This window comes from Papio anubis, chromosome 5 (genome assembly GCF_008728515.1).
Source record: "Papio anubis isolate 15944 chromosome 5, Panubis1.0, whole genome shotgun sequence".
NCBI lineage: Eukaryota > Metazoa > Chordata > Mammalia > Primates > Cercopithecidae > Papio > Papio anubis.
The window spans coordinates 88495289-88517028 of NC_044980.1; the positions used below are offsets into that span (position 1 = coordinate 88495289).

At 37.0% G+C, this 21740-nt stretch overlaps 1 protein-coding gene across 1 annotated transcript in view; it reads left to right on the forward strand.

The window, feature by feature from the left end:
• Positions 1–17657, forward strand: part of ARSK (arylsulfatase family member K) — a 49182-nt gene extending 31525 nt beyond the window's left edge. Inside the window, exons 6-8 of the mRNA XM_003899930.4 lie at positions 4316–4540; positions 13414–13638; positions 15855–17657. Coding sequence (XP_003899979.1) covers positions 4316–4540; positions 13414–13638; positions 15855–16144 — 740 coding nt within the window. The 3' untranslated portion in view covers positions 16145–17657. The remainder of the gene's footprint in view (positions 1–4315; positions 4541–13413; positions 13639–15854) is intronic.
• Positions 17658–21740: the final 4083 nt, after the last annotated feature.

A 21740-nucleotide genomic window follows, 5' to 3' on the forward strand; every position in this document is an offset into this window, starting at 1 on the left:
AACAGAAAAGTATACAGCAAGAAGCAAAAAGGCCATGTGGGCAAATTATCTATAATATAGCAAGTATAAAAATGTATTGGCCAGGTGCGGTGGCTCATGCCTGTAATCCCAGCACTTTGGGAGGCCATGGCCGGTGGATCACCTGAGGTCAGGAGTTCAAGACTAGCCTGGCCAACATGGCAAAACCCTGTCTCTACTAAAATACAAAAATTAACTGACTGTGGTGGCACACACATGTGATCCCAGCTACTTGGGAGGGTGAGGCAGGAGAATCGCTTGAACCCGGGAGGCGGAGGTTGCAGTGAGCAAAGATCGTGCCACTGCACTCCAGCCTGGATGACAGAGCAAGACTACATCTCAAAAAAAAAAAAAAAAAAAAAAAAATTCCAAGTACTCAATGCAAATAAGATTTTAAGTAATTTTCTTTAATCATGAGCACATCTGTCAAATTGTATTTCATTGATATTCTCTGATGTTAGAGAATGTTCTCCCATTTGCACACTAGAAATTGCATTTGAAAATTTATAGCCATTCATTCATCCATATCCATTAAAATGAGAGAATGTTGCTCTAGGGAGTGTGAGAATACTACTCTTGAAATCTCTTCAGAGAAGAAAAATATGTAGCAACTTGCTTACATCAAGTTACAAAGTTTATGGAATATATTGTATCTTAATTTTTTTTTTTTTTTGAGACAGAGTCTAGCTCTGTCTCCAGGCTAGAGTACAGTGGCAGGGTCTCTGCTCACTGCAACCTCCACCTCCCGGGTTCAAGCGATTCTCCTGCCTCAGCCTCCCGAGTAGCTGGGATTATAGGCACATGCCGCCATGCCCAGCTAATTTTTGTATTTCTATTAGAGATGGGGTTTCACCATGTTGGTCAGGCTGGTCTCAATCTCCTGACCTCATGATCTGCCCGCCTTGGCCTCCCAAAGTGCTGGGATTACAGGCGTGAGCCACCGCACCTGGCCTGTATCTTAATTTTTAAATCTACACCGGTCTTATCACCATGTAGTATTTAATACTGTTCATTGTGTTTGTTAACAAACATTAAGTACCTACTAGCTGTCAGGCACTATGTTGGGCACTGGGGGAGTATAGTATGTTGAATACTATTAAGAAATCACTCATTAATTAAAGATATTTGTGGCTCACGCCTGTAATCCCAGCACTTTGGGAGGCCGAGGCAAGCGGATCACAAGGTCAAGGGATCAAGACCATCCTGGCCAACATGGTGAAACCCCATCTCCACTAAAAATACAAAAATTTGCTGGGTGTGGCAGTGCATGCCTGTAGTCCCAGCTACCTGGGAGGCTGAGGCAGGAGAATCGCTTGAACCCAGGAGGCGGAGGTTGCAGTGAGCCAAGATCACGCCACTGCACTCCAGCCTGGTGACAGAGCGAGACTCCGTCTCACAAACAAACAAACAAAATTAAAGACATTCTAGGGTCTTTTCCCACCTCAGGGTCTTATATTTTCTGTTTCATCTGCCCGGAACACCCTTCCCTTTGCTTTCTACATGGCTGGCTTATTCTGTCTTTAGCTCTCGGCTCAGTTGTTACCTCCTCAGGTATGTCTCCCCCAACCACTCTAACTCAGTGTGCCAGCTCCATCATTCTGCTTGCTTTATACCTTGTCATGTTGTTTGCGTAGTAATACTAATTATTTCATCTGTTTACCATCTGTCTCCCTTGAAGAACACAAGCTTCATGAGGGCAGGGACATTCTTTTATTTTTATTTTAAGTTCCAGGGTACATGTGCAGGGTATGCAGGTTTGTTACATAGGTAAACGTGTTACATAGGTAAAAGGTGGTTTGCTGCACCTAATACCCATCACCTAGGTATTAAGCCCAGCATGCATTAGCTATTTTTCCTAACACTCTCCCTTCCCTGACAGCCCTCCCTGTGTTCATGTGTTCTCATTGTTCAGCTCCCACTTATAAGTAAGAACACGCAGTGTTTGGTTTTCTGTTCCTGCGTTAGTTTGCTAAAGATAATGGCTTCTAGCTCCATCCATGTCCCTGCAAAGGACATGATCTCATTTCTTTTTATGGCTGCATAGTATTGCGTGGTGTATATGTACCACATTTTCTTTATCCAGTCTATTGTTGGTGGGCATTTGTGTTGATTCCATGTCTTTGCTATTGTGAATAGTGCTGCAGCGAACACATGTGTGCATGTATCTTTGTAATAGAATGATGTATATTCCTTTGGGTATATATCCAGTAATGGGATTGCTGGGTCAAATGGTGTTTCTGGTTCTAAATTTTTGGGGAATTGCCACACTGTCTTCCACAATGACTGAACTAATTTACATTCCCACCAACAGTGTAAAAGCGTTCCTATTTCCCCACAACCTCTCCAACATCTGTTGTTTCTAGACTTTTTAATAATTGCCATTCTAACTGGCATGAGATGGTATCTCATGGTGGTTTTGGTTTGCATTTTCTAATGATCAGTGATGTTGAGCTTTTTTTAAATATGTTTATTGGCCTCATAAATGTCTTTTGAGAAGTGTCCATTGATGTCCTTTGCCCACTTTTTAATGAGGTTGGTTGTTTTTTTCTTGTACATTTGTTTAAGTTCCTTGTAGATTCTGGATATTAAACCTTTGTCAGATGGATACATTGCAAAAATTTTCTCCCATTTCGTAGGTTGCTTGTTCATTCTGATGATAGTTTCTTTTGCTATGCAGAAGCTCTTTTGTTTAATAAGACCCCATTTGTCAATTTTTGCTTTTGTTGCAATTGCTTTCGGTGAATTTGTCATGAAATCTTTGCCTGTACCTATGTCCTGATTGATATTGCCTAGATTTTCTTCTAGGGTTTTCTGTAGTTTTGAGTTTTACATTTAAGTCTTTAATCATTCTTATTCAACATTGCATCCTAGGTGTTTAGCATTGTATCCGTAGTGTTTGGCATATAATAAGCACTCAGTAAACATTTATTGATTGAGCATAAATGCTAAGAATTACAATATGTTGTAACTACAGTAATATGCAAGTTGTAGGCATCCTGAAGAACAAAGTGATTTCCTCTACCTAGAAGAGCAAGGAATGATGCTTTGCCAGAGAGATAATGCATGTTTGAGCTGCGTCATAAAGGAAGAATAGGAATTTGTCAAGTAGACTGTGGGAGAAACAGCATTCACCATAGATGGCAGAGTATATGCAGAGGCAAGAAAGCGTGAACTAATATAGTGTGTGTTTATGGGGTTCTGAGCAGGTTAGGATTGCTGAAAGGTAAAAGTCTAGCAGGTAGCCGAGGGCGCTGAGTATGGAGAGTGGACAGGGGCCTTGCTTGTTATGCTAAAGAATTCGACAATGGGCAGCTATGAAAAAGTTTCAAGCAGGGATGTGACACGATCAAGTGATTAGGTAATTTAGAAAGATAGACACCAGGATAGTACAAGGAGAGGAAAGAGGAGTAGAGGAAAGACCGATTAGGAAGTAATTCCAGTCATCTAGTTGAAAAATCAAGAGAGTCTCAATTCTGCGAATAACTCCATAGAGCAGTGAGTGTCAATCCTGACTATACCTCAGAATCTGTAGGTTTTTAAATTAATATAGACTCTTCTACCCAGATTCAGGAACTGCCAAAACAGGGATGGCTCCTCTCTCTGGCCTGTACTTTCTTGTGATTCTCTTAATTACAGTAGGAGGAAGTTTGAGAACAGTGAGACTGGAACTGGTCAGAGGAATTTTACTGTCCCATTATTCCCTATCCAAGAAGATGCTAAATCAAACTTGTACACTGTCTGTCCTGCTTCCAGCCCTTCTTCAAAGGTGGATTTCCATAATCCTCAGCCACCTTTATGAGCATGATCTGGTGATTGCATAGAGATTTGGGAGAAAAAGTAGCAGAAAAGAGGAGTTCTGACTGCTCTTATCACTTCCTGTTGCACAGAAACTGTGGGTCAGAGGTGATACCAATCTTTTTTATCATCTGAGACATGTGAAGTACTGATATCTGACTGATCTTTCTTTTCTCACTCAAGGCACTAAGGGGAAGATTTTTTTTCCCTTATTCTCTGATAGAAACCTAGAAGGCAAGCCAGCATGATCTCCAGATTAGCAGCTTTGAGCAAGAGTTCCCATGGGTATTATATTTTCTTCTTCCTTGCTAGTCAACTGAAGAGCAAGCAGTAGACAGACCACTGTCAACTTGAGACTTAACTTGAGAACAGTAGGTAATATTCAGATGTTAAAAAGCATAGTGACAAACCCTTATAGGGTAGAGTTGTTATCAACTTAATGTGATAGAATAAAACATGAACTGAAAGCTAATTAATAGTTTTATCATGATTTCTATTGTAGGTGAAATTATTTTGGCCCTTCATCAATTAGATCTTCTTCAGAAAACTATTGTCATATACTCCTCAGATCATGGAGAGCTGGCCATGGAACATCGACAGTTTTATAAAATGAGCATGTATGAGGCCAGTGCACATGTTCCGCTTTTGATGATGGGGCCAGGAATTAAAGTCGACCTTCAGGTATCAAATGTGGTTTCTCTTGTGGATATTTACCCTACCATGCTTGGTAAGTAATGCAGCTCTGTAAATATTTATTTGTAATAATGCTGGAGAATGCAACTGAAGAGGTCAATTAGTCAGTCTTTCAGTTAATAGTCAGAGGTCCTGCTGACTTGTTTATAACCCTGAGCAACTCATTTAACTGTGAGTCAAATCTGTACTCTGAAGAATGAAGAGATTGTTTTTCATGTCCCTGTGTCCTTCACTTACTATAGTGATTTTCCCTCAAAAGATTTGTATTCAGGATATGACTGTAAAGTAAGCCATGTAAGACATTCAGGTTCATAACCTTATAGATACGATTTGTACATCATTTGATTCTCTACCACCACCTCCCTAAAATGTAAGCATTTCCTTTCTGAATTATTCTATCCACTTTGAAACTAGTATGAACATATTCCTCCTCAGACTCTTTAGATAGTTCTGTACTATTTGCTTTACTAGCTTCTTAATGTCTACAAGCATAGCCATATGTCTAGAAAAGCAACATATGGATAATGGTAGTTAGCAGTTTTTGTTGAAGATACTAGAATAACGACATAATCAAATTCAAAGGAAATCATAGAACTAACTTCTAGTTTCTATCTAATTTAGCAGAGTACTTTAAATTCATTAGCATTTAAACACCAGTTTCTCTGTTCTAAGGCACCATCAATTGCAAAACTACCATCAATTCATAAATTTTGGTGAAAGAAAATAGCACAAGATATGTTCTCTAATTTCAGAAATGTTAAAATGTGAAAGAAAGATGCATCTTAAAATCAAAGAAATCAGAGTTCTTTTTATCTCCTTCCTTCTGCCGCAAAGTTCTTCCCTTAACTAAATTTATTTAGAGTCAATTTAAACCGGCGTCCTTTCCTTTTCTCTTATTTCATATCCTTCTCATATAATTGAACATACTTCTTTCCAGTTCCTTGAACTTTTTTATTTTTATTTATTTATTTTGTGTGCGTGTGATGGAGTTTCTCTCTTTCACCCAGGCTGGAGTGCAGTGGCGCGATCGCAGCTCACTGCAACCTCCGCCTAACAGTTTCAAGCGATTCTCCTGACTCAGCCTCCTGAGTAGCTGGGATTACAGGCACCTGCCACCATGCCCAGCTAATTTTTGTATTTTTAGTAGAGACAAGGTTTCACCATGTTGGCCAGGCTGGTCTCAAACTCCTGACCTTATGATCTGCCCACTTCAACCTCCCAAAGTGCTGGGATTATAGGCGTGAGCCACTGTGCCCGGCCAGTTCCTTGAATTTTTAATCTCTCCTGTTTCTTAGTCATCATTTGCTGGTTTCCCTTTATCCCAAAGTATGATCACACTCAGCCATATCTTGGCCACTTTCTCATTCCATTAGTTTCTAGCCAATCACTATTACTTTTCCTCATTTCTGTGTTTTTTAAAGAAGTTTATATAGAATTATGTATATTTGGGTCTCTGCTATTAGCATCTTTAGAGTTTTATGAATATATGCCTATACTCTTTACAGTTTCCTTCCTTAATTTTTCTTCTTGTAGAACTCTCTCTACCCTCCCCATTCCCAAAGAAAATCTTCCTAGGGTCATCTTTGCTTGACTTTTTAGCCTCATTCTGTTTTTTTGAGGTATAGTGACCAGAACTGCAAGAAGGTATTGTACAAGATTATGGAAAGCTGGGGTGATTCTTTCTCCACTTTTCCCTCAATATATTTCATAGTGATAGGCGCCATTTTATCTATTTGACTCTAGCAGCTAAATAGTTAAACATCTTTAGGGAGTTGTCTACAGTGAGCCCTATTCAATTCTTAGACATTCTGTCATCATATATGTCAGTTAATTAAAATGCATGGTTTAAATCATTTTTCTTTAAACATTATTTTATATTTGCCCACAATGCAAATTTTGTACTCTACAATCTTGAGAAGATGCCATTATTACTTCTTGCCATTTTATACATTGTGAAAGTTAAAGGTCATCTGCAAACTAGCAGATTTCATAATTTAACAGGTCAGATAAGAAAATGCTAAATAAAATTTGTTAGAATGGGGAAATTCTCATACATCCACCTATCACTGCCTAATTTATGTTACTTGCTAATAAGAATTTCTCTAGCTAAGAAAATACTGTCTCAGAAGCTCCTCTAAATTCCATCCCTACTCTTCTGTAAATGATGTAAATTCCCTGCAACTGTAGGTTTTTTCCTGCAATTTGTCAATTATTTTAGAAAAAATAATTTTCTAAAACTATAGTTTTATATAGATTGTTATTTTTCATAAGATTCTTGGTAATAGACTCCTTCTGAGTCACAGTTCCCTGCAGAATATGTTTTATTAACAGCATTTAGATCATGTGTTGATTAGACCTCCCCAATAAGAGTAAAGGAAATAAAGTCAAAAATAATCTCTCCAATTCTAAACTGAAAAATTAACATCTTCATTGCTTAGCAGTTTATAATGTGTTTCACAATAAATATTATTTTTATTATCAGATGAAGGAAAGCTACATTTAAATGATTTTTTTTAGTTGGGGAAGAGTGAGTGGAGGAGAATACCTCTAGACGGGTCTTTATATAAAACACTGAAACGTTCTATTAACCAGATGTTAACCAGTGATAAGGGTAGAAAGAGAACAATGCAAAAGAGCCTTATGCTGGAGCCAGGAGACAACATTGTAACACAATTATTTACTTAAGTTAATCTTTTTATAAATGATAAAGGTGTAATATTCATAGAGCTCTTATAAATCTGTAAGAAGAGGAATAACTTATTAACAGATGGATCAAAATAAGCAATTCACAACAGAAAATATACACAAATGGCCAATATATTTTTAAAGAATCAAAGTCAGTGGTCATAAAAATATTAAAAGAGAAAAATATTCTTCTTTCACATATAAAGTTTGCAAAGGTTAAGAAGAATTAGAAAATCTTATATTAGAAATAGTCTTTCTCATGTGCTGCTACTGGGAATATAAACCGATACAAATGTTTTGTAGGCAAATGTGGCATTACATTTCAAATTTCTTAGAAATGTGCATACGTTTTGACCTAGAAATCCTAATTTTAGGAAATAACCTGTAGATATACACAAGTATTTATCTCCATGGATATTTATTACTATATTAAGAATTAGAAACAATATGAATATCTAGTAGTAATGGATTGGATAAAAAATAGGCAATTCTAATGCAAATGAAAACCACAATGAGGTATCATCTCGCAACAGTCAAAATGGCAATTATTAAAAAGTCAAAAAACAACAGATGTTGGTGAGGCTGCAGAGAAAGGGGAACACTTATACAGTGTTGGTGGGAGTGTAAATTAGTTCAGCCACTGTGGGAAGCAGTTTGGAGATTTCTCAACAAACTTAAAACAGCTACCATTAGACCCAGCAATCCCATTACTGGATATATACCAAAAAATACATAAATCATTCTACCAAAAAGACATGCACTTGCAGCACTATTCACAATAGTAAAGGCATGGAATCATCACAGGTGCCCATCAGTGGTGGACCAAATAAAGAAAATGTGGCACATATACACCGTGGAATACTACAAAGCCATCAAAAAGGAAATAATGGCCTTTGCAGCAACATGAATGGAGCTGGAGGCCATTATCCTAAGAAAATTAACACAATAACAGAAAACCAAATACCGGATGTTCTCACTTATAAGTGAGAACTAAACATTGGTTACTCACGGACATAAAAATGCCAACAAGAAACACTAGGGACTACTAGAAGGGAGAAGGAGGGAGGGAGGGGGCCAGAGGGCCAGAGGTTGAAAAACTGTTGGGCACTATGCCCAGTACCTGGGTGATGCAATCATTCATATCCCAAACCTCAGCATCAAGTAATATACCCAGGGAACAAACCTGCACACATACCCACTGAATCTAAAACGTTGAAAAGAAAAAGTCAATTAATTTTCAAAAGTGAAATATGTGAAAATTGCCCCCATGTATTAAAAAGAAAGTGAAGGCTTTAAAACTATACAAATTGATGTTTGTGTTTTGTTTTGTTTCCTTTTTGGATATTGTGTCCATCTAATTTACTGTCCAAATTAGCAAGTTTTTAGAGTACTATTAACAATTGAAACAGCATTAACAGGCAGAAAGTGAGGCTGTTCTTTATTTAACAGCCTTAGGAGCCAGCAAAACAAAGATCATTCTGACGGTCTACGTTTAATCTGATGGATCATTCTACCTTTTAAGATAAAATTCCTCAGTGCTGGAAGAGTTTAAAGCTACTTTATTAGTGATTAACTCTAAAATTAGACCTGTGAGACACTATGTTCTACTTCTGCTTAATAAACAAACTTATACATGTTTTGATAAAACATCTACAAGGGACTTCTTATTTTGTTCTAACCAATTAGGAACTTAAAATAGATATAAGCCAGTATCTATTCTTAGAGCTCCCAAAGTCCTTTCTTATTAGCTTAGCAGTAGCTATATTATTTTGTGTGAATCCCATTTACACACACACAGAGGAGAAGCTTATAAAGAAAAATGATATAAAGAAAAAAATTTGTTTTGAAATTGATTTTTCAAGGATAAACTTTGCTTATAGTATATTTGAGTTTTAAAATATTTGAGTCTTCTGGAAACTAAAAATGAAATTAAAATCCTGAAATGTCTGTTGAACAGAAATAAACACTTCTGGTATCAAAAAAAAAAAAAATCTCAACCCAAAACCTCAAGCGATATTTCCTCCTCACTTCCATTCTATGCATCTTAGAAATGTATACAAGATGGTTATTCTACATTCAATAGAAAGATACTGAATAGGAAAAACCAATTGGAATTCCTGTTTTAATAAACCTACCTTACTATCAAGAGGCTATTGAAATTTAAGATGCAACAATGCTTTATTTAAAAGTTTGAATTTACAAGTCATTTTTTAAAAGGTATTTTAAAAGAGTGGTTTTTTAAATAAAATATTTTATGATAAATTAGGAAGAATGTGCTTAGTTTATTTGTGCTTTTGGATCAAATAAACTAATTCTATCACTAGTGTGATAGGATACTATTACATTATTATTTCCTAATACCAGCAGAAAAATGACATTTATGAATAGGAATTCTTTATAATATTAACGTTAAAGTTGATATTATTTCTGAGATTATTTGAAAATTACTTCCCAAAATATTTTCTTCTCTAATACCTTGTATCAGCATCCTTTAGCTCAGTAAGAACTAAAGGTGTCTCGTTTTGTAGTTAAAATTGTATTGATTTTTATTTTTAAGCTTATTTTCATGTGAATTGTTTTCTGTAATAGTCTTTCTGTAAAACACCTGCCTTTCTCCACTTAAAAGATAAGTCTAGATTTTTTTAATTTTGAGAATGTGATTATATAAAAATGCAGTTGTGGTTAAAAGAATGTTTCATTGCTAGTGATTTAAATTTCAAAACCCTTCTTGTTACAGGACCTTAGTGGAAGCCTGGGGGTTGGCAGGTGTTTTGCATAGATTCTTGTGTTTTTATTGGCTGAGGAATATTATGAAGTTAGCTAACTACAGTGAGGCAAGTCTTATGGTGTAGTATTAAACAGTACAGATATTGTAAGGTCAGACTGCCTAAGTTCAAACCCCTCTTCACTCATTACCAACTGCGTAACCTTGGGCAGGTTACTCAACATGTCTGGTCTTCAGTTTTCTCATCAGTAAAAATGGGGATAGGCCAAGCGTGGTGGCTTACGGCTGTAATCCCAGCACTTTGGGAGGCCAAGGTGGGCAGATCACTTGAGGTCAAGAGTTCAAGACCAGCCTGGTCAACATCGTGAAACCCTGTTTCCACTAAAAATACAAAAATCAGCCGGGCGTGGTGACGTGTGCCTGTAATCCCAGCTACTCAGGAGGCTGAGGCAAGAGAATCACTTGAACCTGGGAGGCGGAGGGTGCAGTGAGCCAAGATCGCGCCACTACACTCCAGCCTGGGTAACAGAGTGATGCTCTGTCTCAAAAAAAAAAAAAAAAAATGGGGGTAATAGTGGCTATTTCATAGCTCAGAACAATGCCTGGAACATAGTAAACAATTAAATGTTAGATATGGTTATCATTAATATGTTTCATTCTTTTTTGGTATGCTCTAAAAAATGTGTATATTAGTTTGCATCATTGCCATACCACTCAAATCCATTATGTACTGATATGGTCAAGAAGAAATATAATATCATCTCTCTTCAGGAGATCATTACACATATCCAGGCCTGCATTTTTACCATTTGTTTACTGTTTTACATTTAAGTCACTTTCTTAAGAACCCTGCAGTTACTTCTAGTCTGTGCTTATACTCCCACGAAAGATGAAACTTATTTAAAATGGAGTTAGAATGACAGGTTTGCCAGGAAAAATAAATATGAAAAATAATTTTAAATAAAAATCAAACAGCTTTTTGAAAAGCAGTCTAAGCTAAAGTGTTTTTAAGGAAATTATTGATAAATATATGAAAAATGAAAACCCAATTTTCTGAGGCACAGAAAAACCAATAAATACTTGAAGTATTTATTAAATATTATGGATATTTCACATGGGTTTTTTCAATTTACAAAGTTATTTTATTCTATCAATAATAGACTGGAACCCTAAGTTCCCCTTATCTCTTGCCTGGATTCCTGCAGTAGCTTCCTAACTCTCTCTGACCTTCTGCCCTTACTCACTTTTAGTCAATTCACCATTCCATAGTTAGTGTCAGATTGTCACACCTCTGCTCAAAACCCTCTACTGATTTCCCATTTCACCTAGAGTAAAAATTCAGTGTCTTTAATTAGGCTCTGAGAGTCCAACATGATCTCTTCTCTTCCCCAACTCATCTCTTATAATTTTATCCCTCACTTACTCTGCTCCAGCCTAACAGTCCTGCTTGGTGTTTGAGGAATAAACCAAGTAGGTTCCTGCCTTGGGGACTGTATACTTGCTATTCCCCGGGGGGAGTGCCCTTTTGCCAGATAACTGTGGGGCTCACTCTAACCGCTCCTCGGGACACTGCCTAAATGTGATCTTCTGAGTGGGGCCTTCCCTGACCACCCTATATAAAACAGCACATACCCACATGCCTGTCATCACTCTCTGTCTCCCTTACCCTGCTTTCTTCTTCTTCATTGCACTTACCACCATCTGACACAGCTGTTTCTGTCTGCCCACATTAGAATGTTAGCTCTGGGAGAGCTTTTCTGCGTTGTCCAGTGTCGTTTCCCTACAGCTAGAACAGCACCTGGTTTGCTGAATGAATTTTTAAAATGAACACTTGAATGGACTCTTACCCAGTTTACTACTGACTTCTCATAAACACAGGAGAAACGTAAGTTTCTTAGTCTTCCAAGCTTCCTTAGGAAAATTAAGAATGGTCCTAAAATAAGGCATTTCTAAGTATTAAGAGTTATTAAAGTGCTGAATACAAGAACTCATAGTCATGAGTATGTGCCCGTTGGTTCCTGCTTCCCAAACTTCCTTAAAGACTACTTCTCTCTCTTCCCATGCCTTGCTGGTGGTGCCTCCTGGTGGCTGACACACAGACCACCCTTACCCAGCCTCTTCCCACACTGCCTTCTTTCCACTGCTTACAGTAGGTAGTCTCTGTGTCTTGGAGCACAGTTAGTTTGACCCAGGCAACGCTTCTCTCCCGGGCACATCCTCTTTAACCTCTTTTCTCCTCTTTTTGTTTTTAACCAGTCATCTCTGAAATACTCCTCTCTTCTTTCTTTCCTTATCTCTGAACAACAAAAAAAAAGTCACTAATTTTGATTGGTTGGCAGAAAATTAATACTTGTGATAGTCTTCTTCCAAGGAAAATGGAATATACAAACTTTTTTTTATTAAGTTATATATGAAACAACTACCTTCAGAAGATTTATAGTGGTCTTTGTCTACTTCCCTATTATGCTTTAATTAATCTGTTTTTGTCAAAGACAGTCGAGTTAAATTAATTTTCTTTTTCAACTTTGTTTCATTTCTAACATTATAGATATAATTATTTTCCATTGGAAATATTTATGCATAAAATACGAACATTGAAACCAGAAAAGGGCTGAGGAAGACAACTGCAGACTCATTTTGAAATAGCCCTGACTACGCACACATAATTAATGGTAATTTTTCTATAGGAAGAGGGAAGTTTAAGGTCCAGTTACCTTGAAAGCAATTTTTTAAAGTATAAGCTATTTTTCAGTTGAGCATTTCTCATGCCATTGTTCTATATGTCTATATCTGGTAAGTTAAAAATAATTTTTCCCTTTATAAATATAATCCACAATTCCTGAAAGTATGTTTTTCAAGATGCTAGTCCCTCAAGATGCTACTTGAAAGTTTAAAAAGCTCTGTTATCAAATAACTTTGGGGCTCATGGTATACTATATACCACTCCTGAAGGTTTATCATATACATCAGCAATAAATTTACATCTACAAATTGATGTATTTAATTTTATTTAACCATTGTTTTGCAAACATATATGACTACTAAACCCCCTTCTTGTATAAGTCTTGTTAATATCCCATGAAAGAAACTTTGAGAAACAACTATGATTATTTAATCATTTAGAGAAAAAAGGACTAATGATATTAACTATTTGTTGAAGGCTCCTATCTGCCAGGCATTGTTCTCAGAGTTCTTAGAATTTTACATAAAGTATCTTATTTAAACCTAAAATGAACCTAATAAATACAAGTACTGTGGTCATCCCCTTCTTACAGACGAGAAAACTGAGGTTGAGATAAGTAAATGCCTTGCTGAAGTCCACATGGCCAGTGGGGTAAGCATGTGAATCTTGGCAGTCTGTTTACAAAATCCATATACAATCTCCAGTCTCCATGGCATTTAATGGTGTGAAAAAAATGTGAATGATGCCATTTGTGAATGTTCAGCTAATAAAAGAATGAGCTATTTTAAGATATTTGGTTATTTTTGTTACATAGATATTGCTGGAATTCCTCTGCCTCAGAACCTGAGTGGATATTCTTTGTTGCCATTATCATCAGAAACATTTAAGAATGAACATAAAGTCAAAAACCTGCATCCGCCCTGGATTCTAAGTGAATTCCATGGATGTAATGTGAATGCCTCCACCTACATGCTTCGAACTAACCACTGGAAGTATATAGCCTACTCGGATGGTGCTTCAGTATTGCCTCAACTCTTTGGTAAATGTGTTAATAGATTTTTAAGTGTAATATTATGTGTAATGAACTGCCCTATGTAGCATTGCTCAAGATATCCAATAATCCTTGTTAAATAAATGAATATCATCTGCTGCTTGTCATGCTAGAACTATCTACAAAGGGTTGCCCGTGTGAGGAATAGCTTCTTTGCAGATCAGCAGCTGAATTTCAGAGAAAGCATCCTAAGGCTTTTGATCTGGGTCTCATAACTGAAACCAGTTTCCTCTGATCAGGGCATCTTTCAGTACTCATGGTTATCTTTCCCAGTTAGAAGTCAACACCTCATTGTACCTCATTGTTCTGAAGGATTAACAACTATCTAATGAAGGCTGGCATTTTGCATATATTATTTAATGTTCACCACAACCCCACAAGATAGTGCCATTATCCTCATTTTACAGAGGAGACTAGGAGTCACAGAAATTTGGATACCTGTGTGAGGTCTCACAGCTAAGAAGCAGCAGAACTGAGATTTCAACGAAGCTGTAACTGCAAAATTGATACTTCTTATGACTTCTAAAAAATGTCTGCCAGCTTCACTACTCTGAATTAATTTTTAAACAGCATTTTTAGATTTAGGGTTTTACTTATCCTTTGCCCCATTTGGTACATAAAATATGTGCTAAAGCCATTAGTAATATTTATTTCTCCCTAAGGTTCCTTCCCAGTTACAAATAGCAAAATTGTTATCAAAATAATACTTTGGGAGCCAAACTGGCCAACCCCCTTCACTTTAAGAGTGGAGTATTCTTGGCTGAAAAAGGAAGTCTTGACATTTTCATCCTGATGAATAATGTGCATCTCTTGCTTGTTCATTGGCCATTCTCAAATGAAATTTATGGGAGGCCATTGTTTTGAACTGAGTTCCTACACCAGGCTCAACCAACCAAGTCAAACCAGAATGGGGTCACTGACAGTTAGGTGCCCCATAATCAAACTGAACTTTAGAGCGGGACACTTTAGCAAAAAAAAAAAAAATAAAGGAGAATCACAATAACCAGCCTGAAGGGGCTCATTTTACCTGAACCAGCATAAGGAAGTTTCCTCTGTTTTTACTGGATAAAGTAACACTATAATGACGAATCTGCTTTTTGTTCCATGTTTCTGGGACTTTCTCGTCAGCCTTTTTCTTCCTATAAAGCCCACCTCCTCTGCTCAGCTCATCAGAATGCCTTTTCTAAATCTTCAGATGGGATGCTGCCCAATTCATGAATCACTAAATAAAAGCCAATTTGATCTTTAAATTTGTTGAAATTTTGTTTTTTATACCATGTTCTACCAAAAAACTGATGTGACTATCAAAATGTCAGAAGTGGGGAATCAGCTTTTCTGTACTTTTTAGGGCTTATTGATTTTCCTTTCCTAAAGATATGCCATCTGAAATTACCTAGCAAAGTCACATATCTCTTCAGGGGCCTCTTGGCTAATGTACTTAAGTAGGCCATAGGGGATTTTCCCTCAACACACAGTGTTCATTTACTATCTGAAGTTAATTGTCATAAGATCTCTGACTTGCTGTTTTTCCAATTAGATTGGTATCCTAGTTATATCCCTGTCTTCCTACACAGGGATAGGATATCTGTGTAGGAATCCTTTTTAGGATATCTAAAAAGTGTATTTATGGATCTGAAATATTTATCATTTTTTTCTTGTGGGCAGTGATTGAGAAGTTTATATTTCCATGGCTGTTTGTTCAAATGGACCGTACTGATGAATGTAACTTTCAAACCTCCAAGCATAAGATACTAATATATAAAGAAAACTAGGAATCAGTAAAGTTGCAGGAACATGATTTGTCTATATAAAGAATTTGTAGAAAGTTTGAGGCTGTTGAAACGGTACGGTATAAGCATTAGTATATTCATTTCTGCCCGTCAAAGTAGGCAGGACATCAAAAACAGGAAGAACTTGTTCTAAACCAGCTTACTAATGATAAAAGGTTGACTTTTTCTGGCATTTGAGAAAAGAAAAAAGAAGTGGGATAGCTGGACAATGGTAGGAAGGAGGGAATTTGGGCATGCAACATAGGGTGTTTAACTCCTGGTATGTTATTTTACCATTTATACTGTCCTTCATTTTATTACACTAACAGGAACTGAAAATCTTTTTAGAAATCTAATACATTACCTGTCATGATGACATTCTAAACTTTTTTGGCAGGTCACTATTTTGACAGATATTTAATCTTTTTCTTTCAGATCTTTCCTCAGATCCAGATGAATTAACAAATGTTGCTGTAAAATTTCCAGAAATTACTTATTCTTTGGATCAGAAGCTTCGTTCCATTATAAACTACCCTAAAGTTTCTGCTTCTGTCCACCAGTATAATAAAGAGCAGTTTATCAAGTGGAAACAAAGTATAGGACAGAATTATTCAAACGTTATAGCAAATCTTAGGTGGCATCAGGACTGGCAGAAAGAACCAAGGAAGTATGAAAGTGCAATCGATCAGTGGCTTAAAACGCATATGAATCCAAGAGCAGTGTGAACAAAAAGTTTAAAAATAATGTTCTAGAGATACATATATATCACAAGATCATAATTATGTATTTTAAATGAAACAGTTTTAATAATTACCAAGTTTTGGCCAGGCGCAGTGGCTCACACCTGTAATCCTAGGACTTTGGGAGGCAGAGGCAGGCAGATCACAAGGTCAAGAGATCGAGACCATCTTGGCCAACATGGTGAAACCCCATCTCTACTAAAACTACAAAAATTAGCTGGGCATGGTGGCACACACCTGTAGTCTCAGCTACTCAGGAGGCTGAGGCAGGAGGATCACTTGAACCCGGGAGGCAGCGGTTGCAGTGAGCTGAGATCGCGCCACTGTACTCCAGCCTGGCGACAGAGTGAGACTCCATGTCAAATAAATAAAAATAAAATAATAATAATTACCAATTTTTCATTACTTTGTAAGAATGTAGTGTATTTTAAGATAAAATGCCAATGATTATAAAATCACATATTTTCAAAAATGGTTATTATTTATACCTTTGTATAACTTCTAACAATTTAGTGGAAGTATCAAAAGGATTGAAGCAAATACTGTAACAGTTATATTCCTTTAAATAATAGAGAATATAAAATATTGTAATAGTAATAATATTTATCATAAAACAGTTGTGTGTGAGCATTTGATGGTGCTTGATGAGTTATTTGTATTTGATGGGACTGTTTGGATGTATTTCATGGGAGTATCTGGAGTATTTAACGGGATGTAAACCCTGGATGTACCTGATTTTACTACTGTTTTTTTTTTAAATAGGTAATATATATACAGGGTAAAAACTTCAAATGGTACAAAAGGGTTAACAGTCATCATGAAGTCTCTATCCTTTCTGTCTTCCCTGCCATCCAGTTCCCCCTCCAAGAAGCAAGTACCGAAACCACCTGCTTACGCATTTTTAGAGATTGGCCACAAATTTATAACCAAATGTATATATTCCTTTCCCCCTACGCAAACGGTAACATACTGCACACATTGTTCTGCGTGTTGCTGCTTTTTCCTTTTTTTTTTTCACTTAACAGTAGATATCTAGAGGTGAAATTACTGAGTCAAGACTATATTTAGCAAAATTACACTAGATACTACATATTACCTCTAAAGAAGGTATACTAACTGATAATCTCACCATCAATGCACGTCTTCTTATCCTTTGCCAAATATTCTGTTTTTATTTTTCTTATGATGAGTAAGGTAGATCATATTTTCATGTATTTAACAGCCATTGGAATCTGCTTTACCATGGCCTTTCCTCTTTCTATTCTTTGCCTATTTTTCTGTTGGTTGTTGGTCTTTGTTTTGTATTACAGGCGTGCTTTAGATATTAGCTTTTTGTAAGAGATCCTGCAAATATTTTCTTTCCAGTTTGTCATTGTCAATTCTGACTTTGTTCTGGTATTTTTTGATACGTAGAAATTTTTATTTTCATGTAAGCAAATTTATGAATCTCTGTACCCCATAAGTATATACAATTATGATTTGCCAATTAAAAATATTAATGCAAAATTTACAAATCTTTGCTTTTGTGGCTTTTAGGATTTTATATCATATTTAGAATGGCCTTCTCCACTTGGTTTTTTTTTGTTTTTGTTTTTTTTTTTTTTGAGACAGAGTCTTGCTCTGTCACCCAGACTGGAGTGCAATCACGTGATCCTGGTTTCAAGTGACTCTCCTGCCTCAGCCTCCCTAGTACCTGGGATTACAGGCACCCACCACCACATCCGGCTAATTTTTTGTATTTTTTAGTAGAGACGGGGTTTCACTGTGTTAGCCAGGATGGTCTTGATCTCCTGACCTGGTGATCTGGCCACCTCAGCCTCCCAAGTGCTGAGATTACAGGTGTGAGCCACTGCGCCCAGCCTCCGCTTGTCTTCTCTTAGAATTTTATTTTTCACCTTTGGATCTTTGACCCAGCTGGAACATATTAAACATATTAGAAATCTAACTTTAGTTGTTTTTTTTTAATATGCCTACCCATTGATCTTTTATTGAGTAAACTGTCTCTTCTCCCATTGGTAAAAATGGCGCTTCATCATATAATACCTTTGGTTGAATACATTATCTTTTCCCCCATTGATTTGCAATGCCATTTTTATCTATACCAAAGTCCCATTTATACTTACGCCATTTCTGAACAGTTTATTTTGCACTGGACCATTCTGGTTTTTTGTTTCTGTTTTGTTTTTGTTTTTTTGAGACAAGGTCTTGCCCTGTCACTCAGGCTGGAATGCAGTGGCACAATCACTGCTCACTGCAGCCTCAATCTCATAGGCTCAGGTGATTCTCCCACCTCAGCCTCCTTAGTAGCTGGGACCACAGGCACACACCACAAAACCCAGCTAATTTTTAAAATTTTTATAGAGACAGGGTTTCGCTATGTTGCCCAGACTGGTCTTAAACTGCTGAACTCAAGCAACCGGACTGCCTCAGCCTCGCAAAGTGCTGGGATTACAGGTATGAGCCACCACACCCAGCCAGACCAGTCTATTTTTTTAGTCTGGTAGGACTAGTCCCTTTGCAATAGTTTTCTTTTTTCAGAATTGTCCTTCCTAGCAACTCTTGATTTTTCCATACAAATTTAGAATAAGTTTGTCTAGTAACAAAAATGGAAAGTTCTGTTGGCCTTTTAAATGAAATCATTAAATGTATAGCCTACTTTAGAGAGTATTTAATTCTTTATGATAGTCATTCTAAAGAATTAGCATGTTTTTCCCTTTATTCAAGTCTTCTTTTATATCCCTCAGTAGTAGTCTAAGTTTTCTTCATATAGATCAATTTCTTCGTAAAAAAATTTGAAAAACAGGGACTTTTAAAAATACCCTCTAGGCCCTACGCTACACCAGTTGATTAGAGCTTCTGAGAGAGCCTGGGCCTGCTGTTCTATTACTGTTTTCTTGCTAGTCAGTCCCTCCAGCCATGATTCTAATGTGCAGCCAGAGATGGGTTTATTTCCAGTTGTTTTATCAGTTACTGTAATTTTAAGTGAATCTTCCTTCCATTATATCCTCTAAGGGAAGATCTTGTTGTTTATATGTGCACTCCATTTCCACATATTTATTTTGTGCTGAACCACTTCATGGTAAGTAATAGTTTTTCAAGTGATAGATTATTTTCCATGTAAAAATCTTACCTGCAAATAATTTTACCCAGCTTAATACGTTTTCAAACTGTCTTTGAAGTTTTCTTGAGTCAGTTCATCTCCTTATTTATTTGTTTATCGTTCTTCAGTGAATTTATATGAACTTACCTTTGTAATTGTGAATTTCTGGGAAATAATTTTACTTTTGAACATATCTGATTTTGATTACATATGTATATACACATGCATACACACACACACACACACACACACACACACATTCTGAAGTGAAACCCTTAATAAGAAAGACTGAGTATTAAGGTTAAAATTAAACTATACAAATCCACCATCCATCTCCTAACTAAGCCTAATGAACACAAGTAGCTAAAGTATGGGTGTATATGCTAATAATAGAGAGAAAAGCAATAATAATAGAAATGTGGTCCTGAAAACAGGCTTGTGAAGATAAATCTGCTTCATTCTACCCAAGCCCTTTAAGATACACATTCATTGTAAGAATTTACCAAGCATCTGCCATGTTTTAAGCATATTAAGTATAGGATCATAATTAGGTACAATTGAATATTCAGGACAATATCTAATTCAGAATGGTATCTAACAATCATGAAAATCAAAAATTAAGAAAACCTTACAAAACCAAGAAAAATATGCCAGAATCTGAGAGGAACTGACACTAATTAGAAGCTGGAATGAGAATAACCTTTGGGCTTCCATTTTTACTACCTCCACGACTCACTTCTTGTTCTAATCTACCATGACCTGTGCTTGGAATTTTGCAGTTGACTCTTAAGAGGTCTCCATGAGTCTGTCCTTGGCTTTCTTCAGTCTGTTCTCAACAGCAGCTGGAGTGAGCCTGTCAAAATACAGATCACACCCCTGGATACTCAAAGCCCCCACTGGTTTCCCATCTTTTTCTTAAAAGCCAGAGTCATTACAATAGCCTATGGGCCCTAAATAATCTGGTAGCATGTTCTCTCTAAGACCGCTTGTCCTCCTATACTCCTGCCTGATTTACTGTGCTCCAGCCACATGCATCCCTGTTGCTTTCCATACAGACACACCAGGCATGCACCACCAAGACCTCTTTGCACGTGTCAGTTTTTTCTGCCTGGAGTGCAGTTCTTCCTTCAGATTTTTTCATGGCTCACTGTTATTTCCTTGGTGACATGGCTCAAATGTCACCATCTCACAAGGACTTTCCTGCTTTATTTTTCTGCATAGAAATTATTACCATTTAATTTAGTGTGTCTTTTACATAATTAATGTGTTTGAGCTGTGTTTTACCCTTCCTGACCCTACTAGAATAAAAACTCCTAACAGTCATGGCATTTTGTCCCTTTTCTCCATAAAGTATCTCAAATGCCTAACACATAGTAGAAGCTTAGTAAATACTTGTTGAATTAATTTGCTGGGAATTACAGCTTTCCAAATATCACATTAGTTTAGAAAAACAACACATTTGGGCTGTAGCAGGGTGGGGAGTAAAAGGGAGTAGCCTTTTTTTTTTTTTCTTTTTTTTTTTTTTTTTTTTTGATTGGGGGTTTCTTTTTTTCCCCGGCTGGAGTGCAGTGGTGCCATCTCAGCTCACTGCAACCTCCAACTCCTGGGTTCAAGTGATTCTCCTGCCTCAGCCTCCCAAATAGCTGGGACTACAGGCATGTGCCACCAAACCCAGCTAATTTTTGTATTTTTATTAGAGATGAGGTTTCACCATGTTAGCCAGGCTGGTCTTGAACCCCTGACCTCAGGCAATCTGCCAGCCTTGGCCTCCCAAAGTGCTGGGATTACAGGCATGAGCCACTGAGCCCAGCCAAGGGAGTAGTTTTCTTAATAAAGCAAAGCCTTCTAGAAACAGTAAACTATAGCAAAATCTTGCACAAAAGAGCTAACAAATAGACTCTATCCCCCTTTGTTTTATCTTTTTAAAATCGACACATGTTAATTGTACCTATTGGCCGGGTGCAGTGGCTCATGCCTGTAATCCCAGCACTTTGAGAGGCCGAGGCTGGTGGATCACCTGAGGTCAGGAGTTTGAGACCAGCCTGACCAAACCTCTCTATGTCTTAGCAGAGACATGGAGAAACCCTGTCTCTACTAAAAATACAAAATTAGCCGGTGTGGTGGCACATGCCTGTAGTCCTAGCTACTCGGGAGGCTGAACCAGGAGAATCACTTGAACCCAGGAGGCCAAGGTTGCTGTGAGCCGAGATCGCACCATTGCACTCCAGCCTGGGCACAAGAGCGAAACTCCATCTCAAAATAAATAAATTAACTAAATAAATAATTATACCTATTTATGGACTACAGTATACCTCCATACATGTATACAAGGTGTAATGATCAAACCAGGGTAATTAGCATACCAAGTACCTCAAACATTGATCATTTCTTTGTGTACATTCAAAATCTGTTCTTCTAGCTATTTGAAAATATATAATAAATTATTGTTAATTACAGTCACTCCATAGTACTATGGAACAC